We start from the raw sequence: 16,371 nt of genomic DNA, 5'->3' as shown, positions 1-16,371 counted from the left end.
GGCGGCTCCGAGGACAGCGGCTCTCGCCCACGAGCAAAGGGGACGCCAGTGGCTTCCGTGGACCGTTTGAGCTGCAGCCAAGCAGGGCTCTCGGCTCTCCCTAACCCTGACGGGTGCTCCTATGCCCCACCCTCTGCAAGGGGGGCGCTTGAAGAACACAAAAAGCGCCCTGCCCTGCTGTGCCAGAGCCCCGGGCCGCCCTGACTGGCGCAGCGGCCCACCAGAGGGCAGGGAGGCCGAGGCCGCGGCCTTCCCCCAGCTGCCCCTGTACTGGTCTTCGGAGGTGGCTGCCTCTGAATGCAGAGGCTCCCTTTAGTCCTCGAGCCTAGTAGCCCCTGATAGACCTCTCCTCTCTTCCCAGGACCTTCTGCCGACACCTGCAGCTGGGCAAACGGGACAGCTACCAGCAACGCTTTCTCTGTGGCAGCCCCCCCCCCCACCTTATGGAACAGCCTGCCAGGGCAGCCCCCCCCTTCCAACTGTGCAGAACTGAGTTTTGCGAGGCTCCTGGCCTCAGGCAACAGGTTTCTGCTGAAAGAATGGGCTGAGGGAGATGCCTTGGATAAGGACAGGGGCTGTAGCTTTCTCTACTGGGTGCTGCCTATTGATGTAGATAGGCACCTACTAACTAGTTTCCACATTACTGAATTAACTGTCAAGTTTAATTACTTACACTTTGTTTCAGCAACGTTTCATCTCTGCATTTCTGATTTTGGCCAGTTTCAAATGTCTGCAACCCATTCTCTGTTGCGTCTGTTCCCTTAGTGGTTGCGCTTTATTGACTTGCACTGTGTAATCTGCCTTGGGTCTCAGTGAGAAAGGCAGAGTATAAATTTTAAAAAGAACAAATAATCTCCTCTGAAAACGGGTCTGTGCCTGTGGCCTTCTCCATATCCTTCTTCCAGGTGCAGGTTGGTAGCGGCAGGGGCCTCCTTTCTCTCTCTGCCTCCTGAAATATTAGCCCCAGGTATTCAGGCGCAGACCAGAATGGCTGTGGTAGTCAAAAGGACACAATTTCCTGCACCCTACACACACACCAGTCCATCCAGTCATCTCAACTCCCCCACCCATGTCAGAAGCAGGCAGGAAGCCTCTCCCACCTCCCCCCCCCAGCCCTAAGAAAAGGCCAAGGCACCCAGACCCAACAGAGGCTTTATTGTAAGAAATGTGTCATCTGCCCATCATTTAGAGCAGGCACAGAAAACTGACATCGCCAAGAAAAGTCGGGGGGGGGGGGGACACCCAGGATGGCCCCAGCCTCTTCTCCCTCCCAGAGTCCCATCCTGCAGCCATCCCACCTGACCCTTCCAGGAGAAGTGGGAAAGAGAAGCAGTGGGGTGGGGGTGGGGGTGTCCAAAGGTCCGAGAGACGTCTCCCCCACACGCCCTGCAGCATGAGGAGAGGCGGCCCTTTGCCTTTTGGGGGGCTTTGCCCAGAGTCTGTCCAGGACAGAGGGACAAGTGCTGGCCCTTGGTTCAGTCATGCGGACACCACAGCCTCAGGCCAAAAGGGGTGGGGGCCCGCTTTCTCTGGGTTCCAGCCCTGCAGCTCAGGGAGCCAACAGCAAGACGGCAGGCGGGCGGGCGGGCGGAGCACTCTTGCCTGGCTCCTGCTGCCCGTGAGGGTCGGCCAGCCTTCTTTTAATGCCAACTGAGCTTCAGGCCTCAATCTTCTCCTGGAGGCAGCGAGAGGGGAGACACAAATCACAAAGCACGAAGCTGGCAATGAACCAAAGCCCAGCCGTCTTACAGGAGCCCTCCCTCCACACCCCGCTGCTAGAGGCAAACCCAGGAGGGACAAATACAGCCCCCTGCCACACAGTGAGCCCAAGGCAAGGAGAAAGACGGAATAAAGGGGAATAAAGGGGCGTGGGTGGCAGAGTAGGACATGTGAGCAGAGGTGGCTTGGAGGATAGGAAGCTGCCTGGAGGAGAGCAGGGGGTGCACCTCTCACTGGCGGCGTTTGCCCCTTGCATGGCAGTGAGGTCTGAATGAGGGACCTTGACTGCTGCCCAAGTTGGACTGGGCAGAGGAGAATGGACACCCCCCTCACCAAGGAAATTCCTCGGAGGGGATCTGGATCCTACACATTTTAGAAAATAAGTAACCCCCCCCAACCCTTCACTATGCCATGAGGGGGAGGGATGAGAGCCTGTGGGAATGTGCGTGTCGCAGCAAGCAAACGCACAGGCGCTCTTGGGCAGTACGCACTTATGCTGCACACTGCCTGCATTTTCTGCTGCCAAAGAGGTCGCGAGTACTGATTTTCACACCACGTCCCTCTCTTGACCTGCCTTCAGTGTCATTCTGGCTCTCCCTGGGGCTGGTGGGTTCTCTTGGTCAAAGGGGTCTAGCTTTCACTCGCCAGGGGAGGGGAAACCATCTCCCCTCCCCCCATGTTTTCTTCCTGCTCAGTGAAGAAGAGGAACAGAGAGTTTGGGGCCGTTTTTCAAAATCTCTCCAAGCAACGTCCTGGTCCGGGCTTGGACAGTCTTGACAGGGGAGAACAGGAGCTGTTCCGCAGAAGCAGCCGTAGCCTTCCAAGTGAGCCACTGCCTGGACCACAAGACAAGAGAGGTTTCTCTCTCCCCCTTACAGGTTGACTGTCATGATTTAATCAGAGGTATGCATGTTAATCTATGTATTCATAACCTACGTACGGTTCAACTTCTGGTCAGGTAAAGAACCAAAAGTCCCAGACTACTTCTCTGCCAGGCAGTTCATAAGTGAAGCTCTTTAGTGCCCCCCAAGCCCCTCGTTTGGCCTTAGAGCTTTGCCTTCAGAATTTGAGGAGGGGTGTCAAGACTATTCAAAGTCCACCCGTTGCTTATCTTTATCATCATTTTGTAGACCAGCCCTTTTATTTATAGGGCAATTGGGAGTTAGTGCTGGAAAGATTTCTTTCTTGTTCCTAACTGTCACCTTCCTTATGAAAAAGGCATGGCTGAACTCCCTGCTGGTGGCTTCCAGTCAAAGGAGACCTTGCACTGGGCGTACCGCCTATCCTGTGTGCTGGGCTTCCCATTTTACACAGCTTTCCGTGGACCAGCTTAAAACCGGATTTGCCTTAATCTTAAAGAGAATTGCAACGATTATACATTCATGTATGATGTAAGAATTATATATGTGAAAACTGAAAAAAGTTGGGACAACTGATTTCATTAGTAAAGAGTCAGGTAGAACCTTTAAGATTAACCAACTTTATAGTAGCATAAGCTTTCAAAAACCACAACTCTCTTCATCAGGTGATTTTTATTGTACACAATCTTCCTGGACTTGTAGGATTAATTTGCACCAGTTTATATTTATCAAGGTCTTGCCTGATAAAAAGTTATGCTTTATTTTGGTGGAGAGTGCCCTCAAGTCATAGCTGACTTATGGCGACCCCTGGTGGGGTTTTCAAGGCAAGAGACATAAGAGAGGTGGTTTGCCATTGCCTGCCTCCGCAGCCCTGGTCTTCGTTGGAGGTCTCCCATCCATTGCTAACCCAGGCTGACCCTGCTTGGCTTCTGAGATCTGACAAGATGGGGCTTGCCTGGGCTGTCCGGGTCAGGGTGATGCTTTATTTTATGCTTGCCTAATAAAAAGTCATGCTAGTGACCAAGTATCTGACATCTGACCAATGATGTTTCATTGTGTGGGAAGAGATGGGCCTCTTTCGGGGCACCAGCAGGGGACTCCGCTGTGGTGCTCAGAGAAGGGGGCTTTTGCTGACCCAGAGCCGAATTCAGGGCAGAGCCCCACAACTGGGTTCGCATGAGATAATTGGGCCCACCTCCTCTTGCTTCTGCAGACCTGAACTCTGAGCACGCTCCTCTTGGGCATCCTTCTGAAGAGCCCCTCTAGGGGCACAACGTGCTCTTCTCCCCACAAGTGGCAGGGGAAGCAGCATGAGACGGGGGAGATGAAATAAGAGCCGGGCGGGAAGAAAGACCAAGGAAATGGGGGGGGGGAGAGGCTAGCAAGATGGCCCAGGGAAGATGGGGGAAGAGAGGCCGAAAGTCCTGCATGGAGCACAGAGCAAGACCCCCTGTGTAGGGGCACAAGGGCTTACAGAAACACACCTGCTGGAAGTCTGGGGTCACCCCCCCCTGTGCTGCTAGGTGCCGGGCACCAGGCTGATTCAGCAGCAGCTCCTACAAAGAGAGGAAGAGGTTTAGGTGGAGGAAGTCTGGTGCAAACAAGGGACTTCTGCCCCCGCCCGTACCCTTGCAGCCCCATCCCAATCACCTTGCTGTGCAGGCTCAGGGGTAGCAGCCCCCTTGGGCTCGGGCACAGACAGCCCCTCCTCCTCCCTCTCTCCTCTTGGGGCTCCAGCCAGGGGGGCCACGGGGGGGCTCTTGGTGGAGTCAGCCCGGGGAGAGCTCAGCTCCATTGCTTCCCCCCAGTCAGAAACAGGGCAGTACCCCTCTGCCGGGGAGAAGGGGGTCAAGGGCTTCCCCTCCGCACTCGAGGCCTCCAGCTCTGGGGGAGGCATAGCAAGCCACAGGGGCTCCTCTTGGGCTGGCTGCTGGGCAAGAGGCTCCTGGGGGGAGCAAGAGCGGGTGGCCTCTTCCTCCACCACTGAAGAAGCTCCCTGGCTGCCGCTGCCTTCCTCCTCCTCCTCCCCTTCACTAACATCCTCCCATTGGTCTTCGTCCTCCTCTGGTGCCACAGGGGGCAATGCAGGCAGGTCCTCCTGTTGAAGGGGAAGCAGGAAAAGGTCAAGACCAAGTGGGCTGTGCAGGGGGAGCTGTTTGAGTCCCACCATGGCACCACTCCAGTGCCCCCAGCCCTGGCCCAGCTACACCTCAGGCAGAAGCCAGCCAGCCCAGAGGGGCCCATGCAAAATCTGTGGCGGGAGCCACAGAAGAGCAGAGCCAGCTTGCTCTACCTCACCTGCTGCCCTGTGGCTGTGTCAGCCTTGGCCTCTCCTGGGGCTGGATCCTGCTCCTCCTCCTCCTCCTCCCAGCGATTATCATGCATGCTAGAGGGGAACCGTGATCCATTGTCAGGCTTCTGCCCGCCCGGAAATGTCCGCTTCTCCCCAAAGATGGAACACGCTGCCCGCCCCAGCCACTGCTCCAGAGAGGCTGCAGCCCATGTTTCTCCCAGAGACCTAGTTCACCTGTATGGCTTGGAGGGGATGCCCCGTGCATGCCCACGGCCTCTGCCCTTTCTGCGCCGTTCTGGCCGGTGTTCAGACAGGAACTCCCCAAAGGTGGGCCTCTTGGGGGGCCGCTTGGACTGATCTGAAAGAGATTTCGGGGCCAGGACAGTGGCAGATAGGTTCCAGCACTCATCTGCCTCCCAGCCAGCACTCCTAGGCTTGGCTTGCCCAAACCACAGCTAAGTTGGCATCAAGGCACAGCTGTTTGAATGGAACTGGGGGGATCTAGCCTCCCCCCACCCCGTGTGTAAGCACTGTCACACGCCCCCCACCCCCCAATATTTCCATACCCTGCTTCTCTTTAATAATTAAAGATAACGGTCACCCCTTCTACCCGGAGTGGCCACTCGGGGCCCTCCAGCTTCACAGAGCCAGCCTTACCCTGCTTGCTGCCCGCAGACACTCCAAGCTTGGCCCCCTCCTTAAACCTGGGGGTGACGGAAAGCAGAAAAGAGTCGCTGGAAAGGGAGTCCCCAGGATGCCCTCTAGGCTGGGGGGGGCGGGCAGGGGGGGGAGTGGTGTCCTCATGAAGCCAGGTAAGTCACGCGGTTTGTTTTCATAGGGTCCCAGGGTTGGTGGCACAGGAACTTGAGGAGGGGGCCCAAACAGGATTCTGGCTAGGTGGACTAGAGGGGCTTTCTGCAGCCCCGCCTCCCTTCATCTTGGAGAACTGACCCGGCAGCCACAAATTCAGCCAGCCTTCTCTACCAGATCTGGATCGCCTCCCCCCTTCTCAGTTCAGGGGCTCCCACCAGAGGCAGCCTTAGCACACCCGCTCCCAGCCCGGCTCCTACATCGTGTCCAGCTTCTCCGCATCCCATTCTCGGCGCCACTCGCCCGTAGCCTGCCGGTGCCGTGCTAGTCGCTCCCGGTCAATCTCTTCCCGCTCTTGCTTCCAGCGAATATATTCTGCCCGCTCTCGGCCCGTCATGGAGAGTGTCATATCCATGGTGCCCTCCTTACTCCGGACACCACCACGACCCTGGGGGAAGAAGGAGGGAAAGATAGAGGCAAAGAACCTTCTGGATAGGCCACACAAAAAAAGGGAACTGGCTCGTGCCACTGGCCAGGAGGGGACACACAGCCCAGCCAAGATGGCACGATGAACACACCACCGAAACGGAAACCGCAGGCCTGAGGGGAAAGGACCCACCTGCCAAGACAGGTGGGCAGCTGATCTGGAAGGTAACCCTGTTGCGTAGGACAGGAGGGACTTTGAGGGGACTGAAGAAAAGGAAGAGGGAGGAGGGGGAGGTCAAAGCTATCTGGGATGCTTGGCACTTATTGAACACCATGAGGGTTGAAGCTCAGATGGGATGCATGGCATAGATTTGGAACAAAACAAAACAGAAGTTGACAATAAGTTATGCAAAACAAGAATATGAACAGTATGTTACAAAAACATCCTCCCTCAACACATGTGCCCAAAGACAACTGTTTCTTAATGTTTATTGCATAAATAGAAAGATATCAGCCAGGAAGGCAGCTGGACTGTTTAGATGGCAAAGGGCAGAAAGGAAGAGACCGGATCTCAAAAAAGCTGGTGGAATTCTTTGCCTTTGTCTTCAGTGGGAAACACCCACATGCTTTTGGGGACAGCAGATATCTGAAGAACCAAACCAGACATCAAGCGCTGGTCACAGGGTGTGTCTATTAAAAGGCAGTCACTGGCTCCACATGACATATGCCCAGGAAGCCTCCAAAACCACACAAAAATAGAGCTCCTTACCAGCCCACCGGAAACTAGCCAGCATAGCTTCATGTCCAAGAAGATTTATGGAGCGTTGTGAACAGTGTAATCCCAAGGACCCGTGTAAGTCAGTGAAGAGTGTATCTCACCATAGGGATTGCACTGTAAAATCTAGAGCTTTCAAGTTTATAGAAGAACAAGCCCTACTTAGGGAAGAACGGGCAAAGCTTCAGCTGCGTGGCTTCTGTGAAGAGGTGGAAGGCCTGACTAGCCTTTGCATGGCAGGAACTAGTCAGATATACATACTTGGATTTCCTCAAAGTATCTGAAAAAGTCCCTCATATCTAAGTGGTAAATTTCATGCACACTTTCAAATTACTCAGGACAGTGAAAATCTATTCCGGTATGAAAGATCACTCCCAATTGGGTTGTAGACAGACCAACAACAGACCAAATGAGTTTCAGCTAAAGTCTGCAGTTTTGTGGGAGTAAGCCTCAGTGAATAATGAGTGTGGAGAAACGCCATTCTGTTTGTGGAGTTAACTTTCTATGGGCTGCAGAGGGGAGGGGTCAGTTCTGGAGTGGAGAGCGAGTCAGTTGGCGGAGGGGAGTTGGAAGTGGACAGTTGGTGGCTGGAGAGGGGAGGGAGAGACGGCTCCGAGGGGAGAGGCAGAGCTAGTGTGACCCCAGGTATCGAAGGATCGGGCCTGCCCTACACAACATCTCATTAGGGCATGAGGGAGAGAGAGTAGGGGTCTCGGTGTAGGTTTTATTAGTCCTTCCGTTCACTGTATATTTGGCTGTGTATAGTTGTGTGTGTTATGTGCTGTCAAGTCATTTCCAACCTATGGCAACCCTATGAATGAAAGACCTCCAAAATGTTCTATCTCTAACAGACCTACTCAGATCCTGCAAACTGGAGGATGTGGCTTCTTTTACTGAGTCAAGCCACCTTCTTTTAGATCTCCCTCTTTTTCTGCTGCCTTCTACTTTTCCTAGCATTATTTACTTTTCCAGAGAATCTTGTCTTCTCATGATGTGACCAAAGTACGATAGCCTCAGTATTGCCATTTTAGCTTCCAGGGAGAATTCCGGCTTGATTTGATCTAGTACCCACTTATTTATCTTTTTGGCTGTCCGTGGTATCCGCAAAACCCTCCTCCAGCACCACATTTCAAATGAATCATTTTTTTTCCTGTCAGCTTTCTTTACCGTCCAACTTTCACACCCATACATGGTAATGGGGAATACCATAGTTTGGATTATCTTGATCTTGGTCCCTAGAGAGGTATCTTTTTCTTTACGGATCTTCTCTAGCTCCCTCACAGCTGCTCTTCCAAGTCTCAATCTTCTTCTGATTTCTTCATTGCAGTCTCCCTGTTGGTTGATGATTGAGCCAAGGAATAGAAAATCTTGAACAACTTCAATTTCCTCCATAGGGTTTTCAAGGTAAGAGATTAGCAGAAGTGGTTTACCATTGTCTTCTTTCACTTCGCAGTACTAACCAGGGTTAGTTGGAGTGACACTGCCGTTGTCTGTGAGAGATCCTCCGCCAGTGTCACCTTCCACGACTGCTGCTGCCCAGTAGCTGCCCTTCAAGGATTCCTCCGCTCCCATCACCATCGGAACATTCAGTTCTCTTCTGCTGATGTGACCGTCGATTCCTGAAGGGGGTGGATCCATCTTCGTCTGGTTTCTCAGCTTTGACCATTCTGCCTTGAGTGACTCTTCCAGAAGTCTAGACTCTGTCTTGACTGAGCCTGTGCACCTCCTGACAGTGTTGCTCTCAGCTTCACTGACACACTCAAACCCCCTCACCGCGTTAAGGTGTGTATCCAAGAAGGGGTGTGTATAGTTAGAAGTTAAATGAATGATTTTTAGAATTTATGAAGGAAAAAAGATCTTCTGTTCCACATAGTCCCCCAACCGCTTGGGTCCACTAGCAGAGGAGGGAGGTTAGGAGGCTGTCCTGCCTAACCAGAACCCACTACAGGGACAGTGGTGGCAGCAACGACACGGAGACAGGGAAGGGAGACGGCCCCTCCAGGTGCCTGGCCAGAGGCAAAAAGGGAGGGGTAGGCAGAGCACTGTCTACCAGTGGGAGGAAAGGCCCTGACTTGCCACATCTTGGTCAGCAGCGGTGAAGTAAGGACAGACAGAGGGAAAGAAAAGAAAACTGAGCAAAAAGTCTGACTGTACAGGCATTTAAAATTGGAGTACCCACCACACAATGATGGAAGCTTTATTTTATTTTATTGGGTTGGCCAAGCCAGGGAAAGTTTTAAGTTAGTTAGGATGGATCTTGCCACGATACGGGACATTCTAAAGATGACAAAACCCCAGCTCCAGGAAGGATGCGCAAAGCGGAACCTGGAGTGTAAAACTACGACTGTGGCAGATTTGCAAGCCCTCCTGATAGACCAAGAACCAGCAGGCAGGAGCATCTGCAGATGTGCGCCTAAACCAGCCAGAGGCAAACTTCCAGCTGCAACTGGAACGGATGCGTATTCAGACCAAGAGGGAGCGGAGAGAACATGAACTGGAACTCCAAGCAGACACCCGCAGGCAGGAGCAGGAGGAGCCACGGAAACACAAGCTCGAGATTCTGCAACTGAAAGCAGCCCAGAGCAAGAAAATACAAGTCACCCCCAAGGACTTTGTGGCATACAAGGAGGGAGAAGACCCCTCCGAATACCTTTCCAACTTCGAGAAGGCGGCCAAGCAGTGGGGAGTTGCAGAGGAAGACTATACGTCTTACCTCTGTAGTATCCTGACTGGGAAACTCGCAACTATTTATCACAGCATGCCTATTGGGGGACGGCGGGATAACTTTTGCAGCATATAAAAGCCACTGTCTTTAAAAGATTTAAACTAGGGGCAGACCACTTTCGGAAGCAGTTTCGGGGCTTGGCCCCACAACAATGTAAATCGTATTATGAACTTGGGGTAAAGCTAAATGAGTTGGGGAGGGGATGGGCAGAGGAGGCAAAAGCCCAGGATTATGAGGCTTTGTTTCAGTTGTTGGTTTTAAACCAATTCTACTTTAAAATCCCCAAGGAGTTAAAATGCCTGGCAAAAGATAAGAAGCCAAAAACCGTTGCAGAAGCCTCAGAACTGGTGGATGAGCTGGTGCTGAACAGGGAGGGGTGGGATTGGAGGACTTCCCATTTGGGAAGGGAAGAGAGGGGTTCCCAGAGGGGTGGGAAAGTACAACCTTCCCCAAAAGGGAAGGGGCACCTGCCAAGGCAGAGGGTAGGAAGTCCCCCAGGCCTACACATTCAATGCCAGAGATCTCGGGGGCAAGGAGCGGCTTGAAGGAGAAAGACTCTCGAGCAAGGATTGCCACCCCTCCCCCTGGCCTCCTATTCGGGACTGATGAAGGACCGAATACCCTGGGGGGGGTCAGTTCTCCCAGGGCAATTGTTTCACCCTCCCTCACCTAGGTCTCGGTCATGCATACCAGGTCCATATTGCTCACTGCAAAAAAGTCTTGCAATGTAGCAGTCTTATTATTTATGGACCTGGCATTTATGGACCTGGGGACATGCTGACACTGGCGCCTCGGTAACCTTGGTGAGGGTAACTGATATTGTCCCTGATAAGGCATTCAGAATGCAGGGGGTTCTGTATCCACCTGCCACCATTCCTGTGGCCAGGACACCAGTGGAATGGCGAGGGTCAGTAGGTCTCACGGAGGTGGGAGTAATGAAGGAACAGGTGGTTCCAGTGTTATTGGGCCGGGATTTGTTGGCTGGCCAGTATACCATTAATGCAGTAACACGCAGCCAAACCCTCGGAGGGAGGTGGGAGGAGGAAGGCAACTTCACAGAAGCCAAATCTCCACCAACCCGGGAGGAGGGAGTGACCCAGGTTACGGAGGTTGAGGAGAGGGTAGTCCCCCAGGAGGGGCCGAACCAGCCAGTCTCCAGCCCCGAGGGAGAGTGTTTCGAAGGGGAAGAAGGGTGCCATTCCACCCAAGAGCAGCTGGGAACTGTGGAGCCTTCCAGACTGGGAGGGGGGTCAGTTCAATAATGCTAAAAAAAAATCCAACTGAGGGAACTGAGGACACCAACCAAATCTTTGCCAAGGGTCCTGGAAACAGTGGGACTAGGGGTGGTCTAGAGGAACAGATGGTAGAAAGTCTGGGGGATCCAGAAATGTTTCTGTCAGAGGTTCAAGGAGACCCTAGTCTGGAACCACTGTGCAATGAGGCAAGGAACCAGGAAGTGGAGTTCTCAGACGCTCTTTCTGAGCAAGTGGTATGGAAGCAGGGTCGATTATACAGGCTCTGGTTACCACCTAATAGAAAAGGATCTTGGGAAGCAGTTCGACTGCTTGTGGTTCCAGAGAAATACAGGCCCGAGCTCTTAGAGTTGGCTCATGACATACCCTGTGCAGGGCACTTAATAGTTAATAAGACCAGACAAAGACTCTTGCTAAACTTCTACTGGCCAAAGCTGTCTCAGGATGTGAGGGACTACTGCAAGTCATGCCTAACATGTCAAAGGGTAGGCTCCTTTACAGTGCCTTCCTATCATGGGAGAAGCATTCCAACAGGTAGGGATCAACATAGTGGGCCAGTTCCCAAAGCCTACTCAGAGGGGCAAGCGGATTTAACAGCCGGCCACTGTTAAACTCAGAGGGCCAAGTCATGTCAAATACGTCAAAAGGTGGGCAAGAGTGGGTGTAAAGTCCGAGCCCCTTTGCATTCCAATGGGTAGGGATTGAGATAGTGGGCACATTCCCAAAGCCTACTCAGAGGGGCAAATGGTTTATTCTGACTTTAGCGGACCATGCAATGAGGTACCGAGAAGCGGTGCCTCTAGCCTCCATTGAGGCTCCAATGGTAGCCGAAGCCCTGATCAAGGTATTTGGTCAAATGGGATTTCCCACAGAAATTCTGACAGATGGGGGTGCAACTTTTTGTCTGAACTGATGGAGTGTTTGTGTGGAGTGAAACGCCTGAAAACTGCAGCTTACCATCCCCAATCCAATGGATTGACTGAGAGGTTTAATGGGACATTGAAGGGAATGCTAAGAGCTTATGTGGACACACTCCCAAGACGGATGAAAAACTACTGCAATTGTTATTTGCGTATAGGGAGGTACCCCAAGAATCAACAGGGTTTTCCCCTTTTGAACTTATTTTTGGCAGAAAGGTCAGGGGACCTCTAGATCTGGTCAAGGAAAGATGGGAGGAGAAAATCCCAAAGGCAAAGCAATTGGTAGTGTACTATGTACTATCTTTCAGAGAACATTTAAAGGGGATGATGCAGGTTGTTAAAGAGAACTTTGCCAAAGCTCAGAGTAAGCAGAGCAGTTGGTATGGCAAAACAGTGAGGTCTCGAGCTTTTGAGATAGGGGACAGGGTGATGGTTTTTCTGCCCCTTTGCACAAATAAGTTGAAAGCTGCACGGGAGGGACCCCATGTAACTGTGGACAAACTGGATGATATTACATATGCAGTGGCTATGGAGAGGTCTGGACACAAAACTAAAGTGGTGTACGTGAATATGCTGAAACTATTCCTCGAGAGGCCCATGGTGTTGCATGTAACTAGAAAGGAAGGAGAAAATGAGATGCTGGACGATGACCCCTTAGACGTTCTGGTGCACTTTTCAGAGCCTGCACAATGGGAGGAACTGGGGTGGTCGATGGGAACGTCCAGGCACGACAAGGAAAATATCATTTTGAGGACATTTTCAAGAAAGAACCAGGGAGAACAGACCTGGCAAAGCATGGAATTGACACTGGCTCTTATGGACCTAGCAGGTGCCCCCCTTACAGAGTCAACGGTAAGGTGTTGGCAGATATTCAGAGGGAGGTACAAGAAATGCTGAGGATGGGAGTTATAAAACCCTCAGTAAGTCCACGGGCACCTCCTGTTGTGCTAGTGGCCAAACCGGATGGCTCAATTAGGTTTTGTGTGGACTATCGGAAGTTAAACAGTATCACAAAACCGGACGCTTATCCTATGCCCGGGATAGATGCTCTGCTAGATACGCTAGGTTCCGCCAGGGTGATATCTACGGTGGACTTGTGCAATGGTTACAGACAATGAAAAACAGATTGCAGAGGTGGTCCTGGAGGATCCAGGAATACAACTTCAAAACTGAGCACTTTGCTAGACGGCATAACGTGATTGCAGACTTTTTATCCAGAATGAACGTGGACGCTTAGGGTGTCAGACCTTGTGGGTTGGGGAAACTTCCTGATTGTTACACATGTTATGTTTTGTTAATGGGTTTCTCCCAGGCTGGTTGGATTCTGCTATGGGGTTCTCTCTGGATGAGGATACCCCTCCGGCTCAGAATCTAAGGAGGGGGAGGTGCGGAGAAACGCCATTCTGTTTGTGGAGCTAACTTTCTATGGGCTGCAGAGGGGAGGGGCCAGTTCTGGAGTGGAATGTGATTGGAGGGAGAGCGAGTCAGTGGGAGTTGGAAGTTGACGATGGCTGGAGAGTGGAGGGAGAGATGAAGAGATGGCTCTGAGGGGAGAGGTAGATCTAATGTAACCCCAGGTATCAACGGATCTACACAACATCTAATTAGGACACGAGTATAGAGAAGCAGAGGGAAAGAGAGTAGAGAATTTCTGTTTAGGTTTTATTAGTCCTTCCATTTACTGTATATTTGCCTGTGTATAGTTAGAAGTTAAATAAATGAGTTTTGGAATTTATGAAGGAAGAAAGCTCTTCTGTTCCACATAGTCCCCCAACCGCTTGGGCCCACTAGCAGAGGAGGAAGGTTAGGAGGCTGTCCCGCCTAACCAGGACCCCGTACAGGGACAGTGGTGGCAGCGAATACCCAGAGACAGGGAAGGGAGGCGGCCCCTCCAGGTGCCTGGCCAGAGGCGAAAAGGGAGGGGTAGGTAGAGCGGGGTCTACCAGTGGGAGGCCCCTATTTGCCACAACAAGGGACATACTTCTGAACAGATCAACTTAGGATCGCTGCTCAAGCAACTAGTTAAAACGAAGCATAGAAAGGAGAGTATTATTCCTCAGAAATAATCAGGTTCAGCTTCGAATTGTTTTATTTTGAGGGCAAACAGGTGGCAAAGGTCCTAATTGTTCCATGTTTGTCCTTAACTGTCACCGTCTCTATCAGAGCATTTCTTGTGAAAGCTTAATCAGGTTTCTGTGGCGTTAAAAGAGACTTTGTATTTGGGTGAGCATCACAGCTGGGCTGGGTTTTTCATTTTGTACAGCATTCTACCTAACCAGCTTAAAATCCAAGTTCCTTATTCTTAAAGAAATTGTAACGGTTTTCTATTTAATTGAAGCTTAGAATGCTAGACATTTAATTTTAATAATATGTTGATTCTCTGAAATATTTGCATAATCGGTATCTTTGGTGATTCCTTGCCTAATATACAGAATTGGGTACTATTTTAAGCAATAGTGTTAAATTCTCTGTCTGAATTGCTGGGAAGGGAGTGATTCTCGCCCAGAGAATTTGTTTTCAAGAGACCTACCAGGAGCATTTCTGCTGTATTCAGCTGATGGGACTTTCAACTTCTGGGAAGCTGGCTCCAGAGTAAATCTCTGTATTGGGTGTGACTAAAATGACCCCGACAAGAGAAGGGCACAGGCCTCCCCATCCGTCAGACCCGTTCCCCAGCACCTACCGCAGAGGGCCACGCCTTGCCCTGCTCCATTCCAGTCTTGACCTTGTCGAAGTCCGCTCCCCCCCAGTTGCGGATGTGGCGCCGGCTGCCCTCCCGCCGGTCTGACTCCGCAAAGGGGGGGCCACTACGCCGTGGGTCATCCAAGAAGTTGCGCACCGGATTCTTCTCCTGTAATCCATCCTGAGGGAAAGCCGAAAGCCTGGTCTTAGGCGAACAAACTGCATCAGGCCAGCTAGCTCGAGAGAAGCCCGAGAGACAGTGCGGAGCAGAAGAGCCGATTCGGTGCCATGAGGCCATGGGCAGGAACCCTCCCGCCTCTCGGGGTCACGACTCACCCGCTGGCTCCGCTCGTACTCGGCAATCTTTTCCATCTCCTCATTCATCTTCTCGATGTTCTGCCGGCGGCGCTCTTCCCACTCCTGCCGAGGGCAGGGAAACTGAGGGCAGGGTCCTTTCCCCACAGGCCCGCCCCGTCCCCGCCTTCCCGCCCACTGGCCTTTGCTCACTGCGGTCCCCTTACCTTGGATCTCCTGTCAGGCCCAGAGTCTGCGGTGAGGCCCCTGCGGCCCCGTGGCCTCCGGCCTCCTCGGCCCTGCTTGCTGGCCCCCAGGCCATCTCTGTCAGGTCCGACCCAGCCAGGCTGCTCCGGGGGGCCTTCGGCTCGTGGGGAGACACTGCCTGGCCCAGGGGCCCCTCTGGCAGAGCCACGGACCTTGGGGCTGCCGCGGGAGGCCCGGGAGGCGGTGGGGGGCTTCCGCTCGGTGCTCACCAGGCGCTTCTCCTGGAGGAGGGAGGCCAGAGTGCTGGGAAGGGTGACTGACCCGCCACCCGCCAGGCCCTCCCCTGCCCCCAGCACCACCCACCAAGGGGCAGCGCCCAGGCAGGGCCCCTGACCGGGCCAAGGCACAGCCCCCCACTGCCCAGGCCGCCCCGGCCTACCCCGCCTCACCTCGGGGGACAGCAAGACCTGCACGGTCAGGGTGGGGCCAGCCGTCTCCGCCGGCCTCCGCTCCGGCCGGCCCCCCGTCACGGCCACGCCCTCCTGCTCGGCCTTCTTGCGGTCCTCTTCGATCTCCTGCGGGGGAAGCCGTGTTGGCGGGTGGCCTTCGGGAGGCCCCCCCCGCCCCCCCCAGGGGAGGCTGGAGGGCCGCCCGCCAGTGGCCCACCTGGTAGCGCAGGAGCAAGGCCTGGTTCTTGCGCCGCAGCGCCTCGATGCGTTTGTCCAGCTCCGCGTCCTTCTCCTCCTTGGACTTCAGGTCTGGTGAGGCAGACTGCGGGGGGGGGGGGAGGACAGCCTTCAGCCCAGGACCCCCTCCCACGGCTCCCACGGCCTCACCGAAGCCGCGCCAGCGCCGAGGGAGGGAGGGGGGGCAGCCTTCAGCCCAGGACCCCCCCGACGGCCCCCCCCGGCCTCACCGAAGCCGCGCCAGCGCCGAGGGAGGGAGGAAGGGCAGCCTTCAGCCCAGGAGCCCCCCCCCCTCGGCGCCACCCCCCCCCCGACGGCCTCACCATGGCTGCCGAAGCCGCGCCAGCGCCGAGTCCGCAGGGGCGCGGAGAGGAGGAGGCGCCAGGCGTGCCAGGGACCCAGGCGTCCGGCCCACCGCTGCCCCGCAGGAAGAGCCCGCCTCGCCACACCACGTGGGCGCCGTCGCTTCCGCTTCCTGCGCCGAGGGGGCGGGGCTCTCCGGAGGCCCCCCCCCGCCGCCGCGGCACGTGGGCGAAACCAGCCAGTCCCCCTGCAGGCCCTTTCTCTGCGGAACGGCCCGCCTCAGGTGGTCAGGGAAGCCCCCCCCCCCCTCTCCTGGCTTCCCTCAAACGGCGCCAGACCGAGTTATTCTGGAGGGCTTCCTATTCAGATTCCAGGGCCGCGTCATAAGGTGCAGCCCCGAGAGAGGCTTTGGCAGGGA

At 54.0% G+C, this 16,371-nt stretch overlaps 1 protein-coding gene across 2 annotated transcripts; it reads right to left on the bottom strand.

Moving 5' to 3' along the window:
- Nucleotides 1–1,147: 1,147 nt before the first annotated feature.
- CCDC9 (coiled-coil domain containing 9) lies at nucleotides 1,148–16,124 on the bottom strand. 2 transcript variants are annotated; one of them, XM_054999072.1, is made up of 13 exons: nucleotides 15,974–16,124; nucleotides 15,631–15,735; nucleotides 15,414–15,539; nucleotides 14,985–15,245; nucleotides 14,800–14,883; nucleotides 14,465–14,644; nucleotides 5,943–6,130; nucleotides 5,530–5,576; nucleotides 5,107–5,230; nucleotides 4,878–4,965; nucleotides 4,230–4,677; nucleotides 4,064–4,135; nucleotides 1,148–1,675 (listed from the first exon to the last, which is right to left on the bottom strand). In XM_054999072.1, the coding sequence occupies exons 1-13, from the start codon at nucleotides 15,974–15,976 to the stop codon at nucleotides 1,665–1,667; spliced, it is 1,737 nt and encodes a 578-aa protein (XP_054855047.1). In that variant the 5' UTR covers nucleotides 15,977–16,124; the 3' UTR covers nucleotides 1,148–1,664. The 2 variants fall into 2 exon arrangements, with proteins under 2 accessions (XP_054855047.1, XP_054855046.1); XM_054999071.1 differs by lacking the exon at nucleotides 1,148–1,675 and having other exon boundaries at nucleotides 3,237–4,135.
- Between the last annotated feature and the right edge of the window lie 247 nt (nucleotides 16,125–16,371).

This window comes from Eublepharis macularius, chromosome 15, assembly GCF_028583425.1.
Source record: "Eublepharis macularius isolate TG4126 chromosome 15, MPM_Emac_v1.0, whole genome shotgun sequence".
Lineage (NCBI taxonomy): Eukaryota > Metazoa > Chordata > Lepidosauria > Squamata > Eublepharidae > Eublepharis > Eublepharis macularius.
This window is presented reverse-complemented; position numbering and strand designations above follow the sequence as displayed.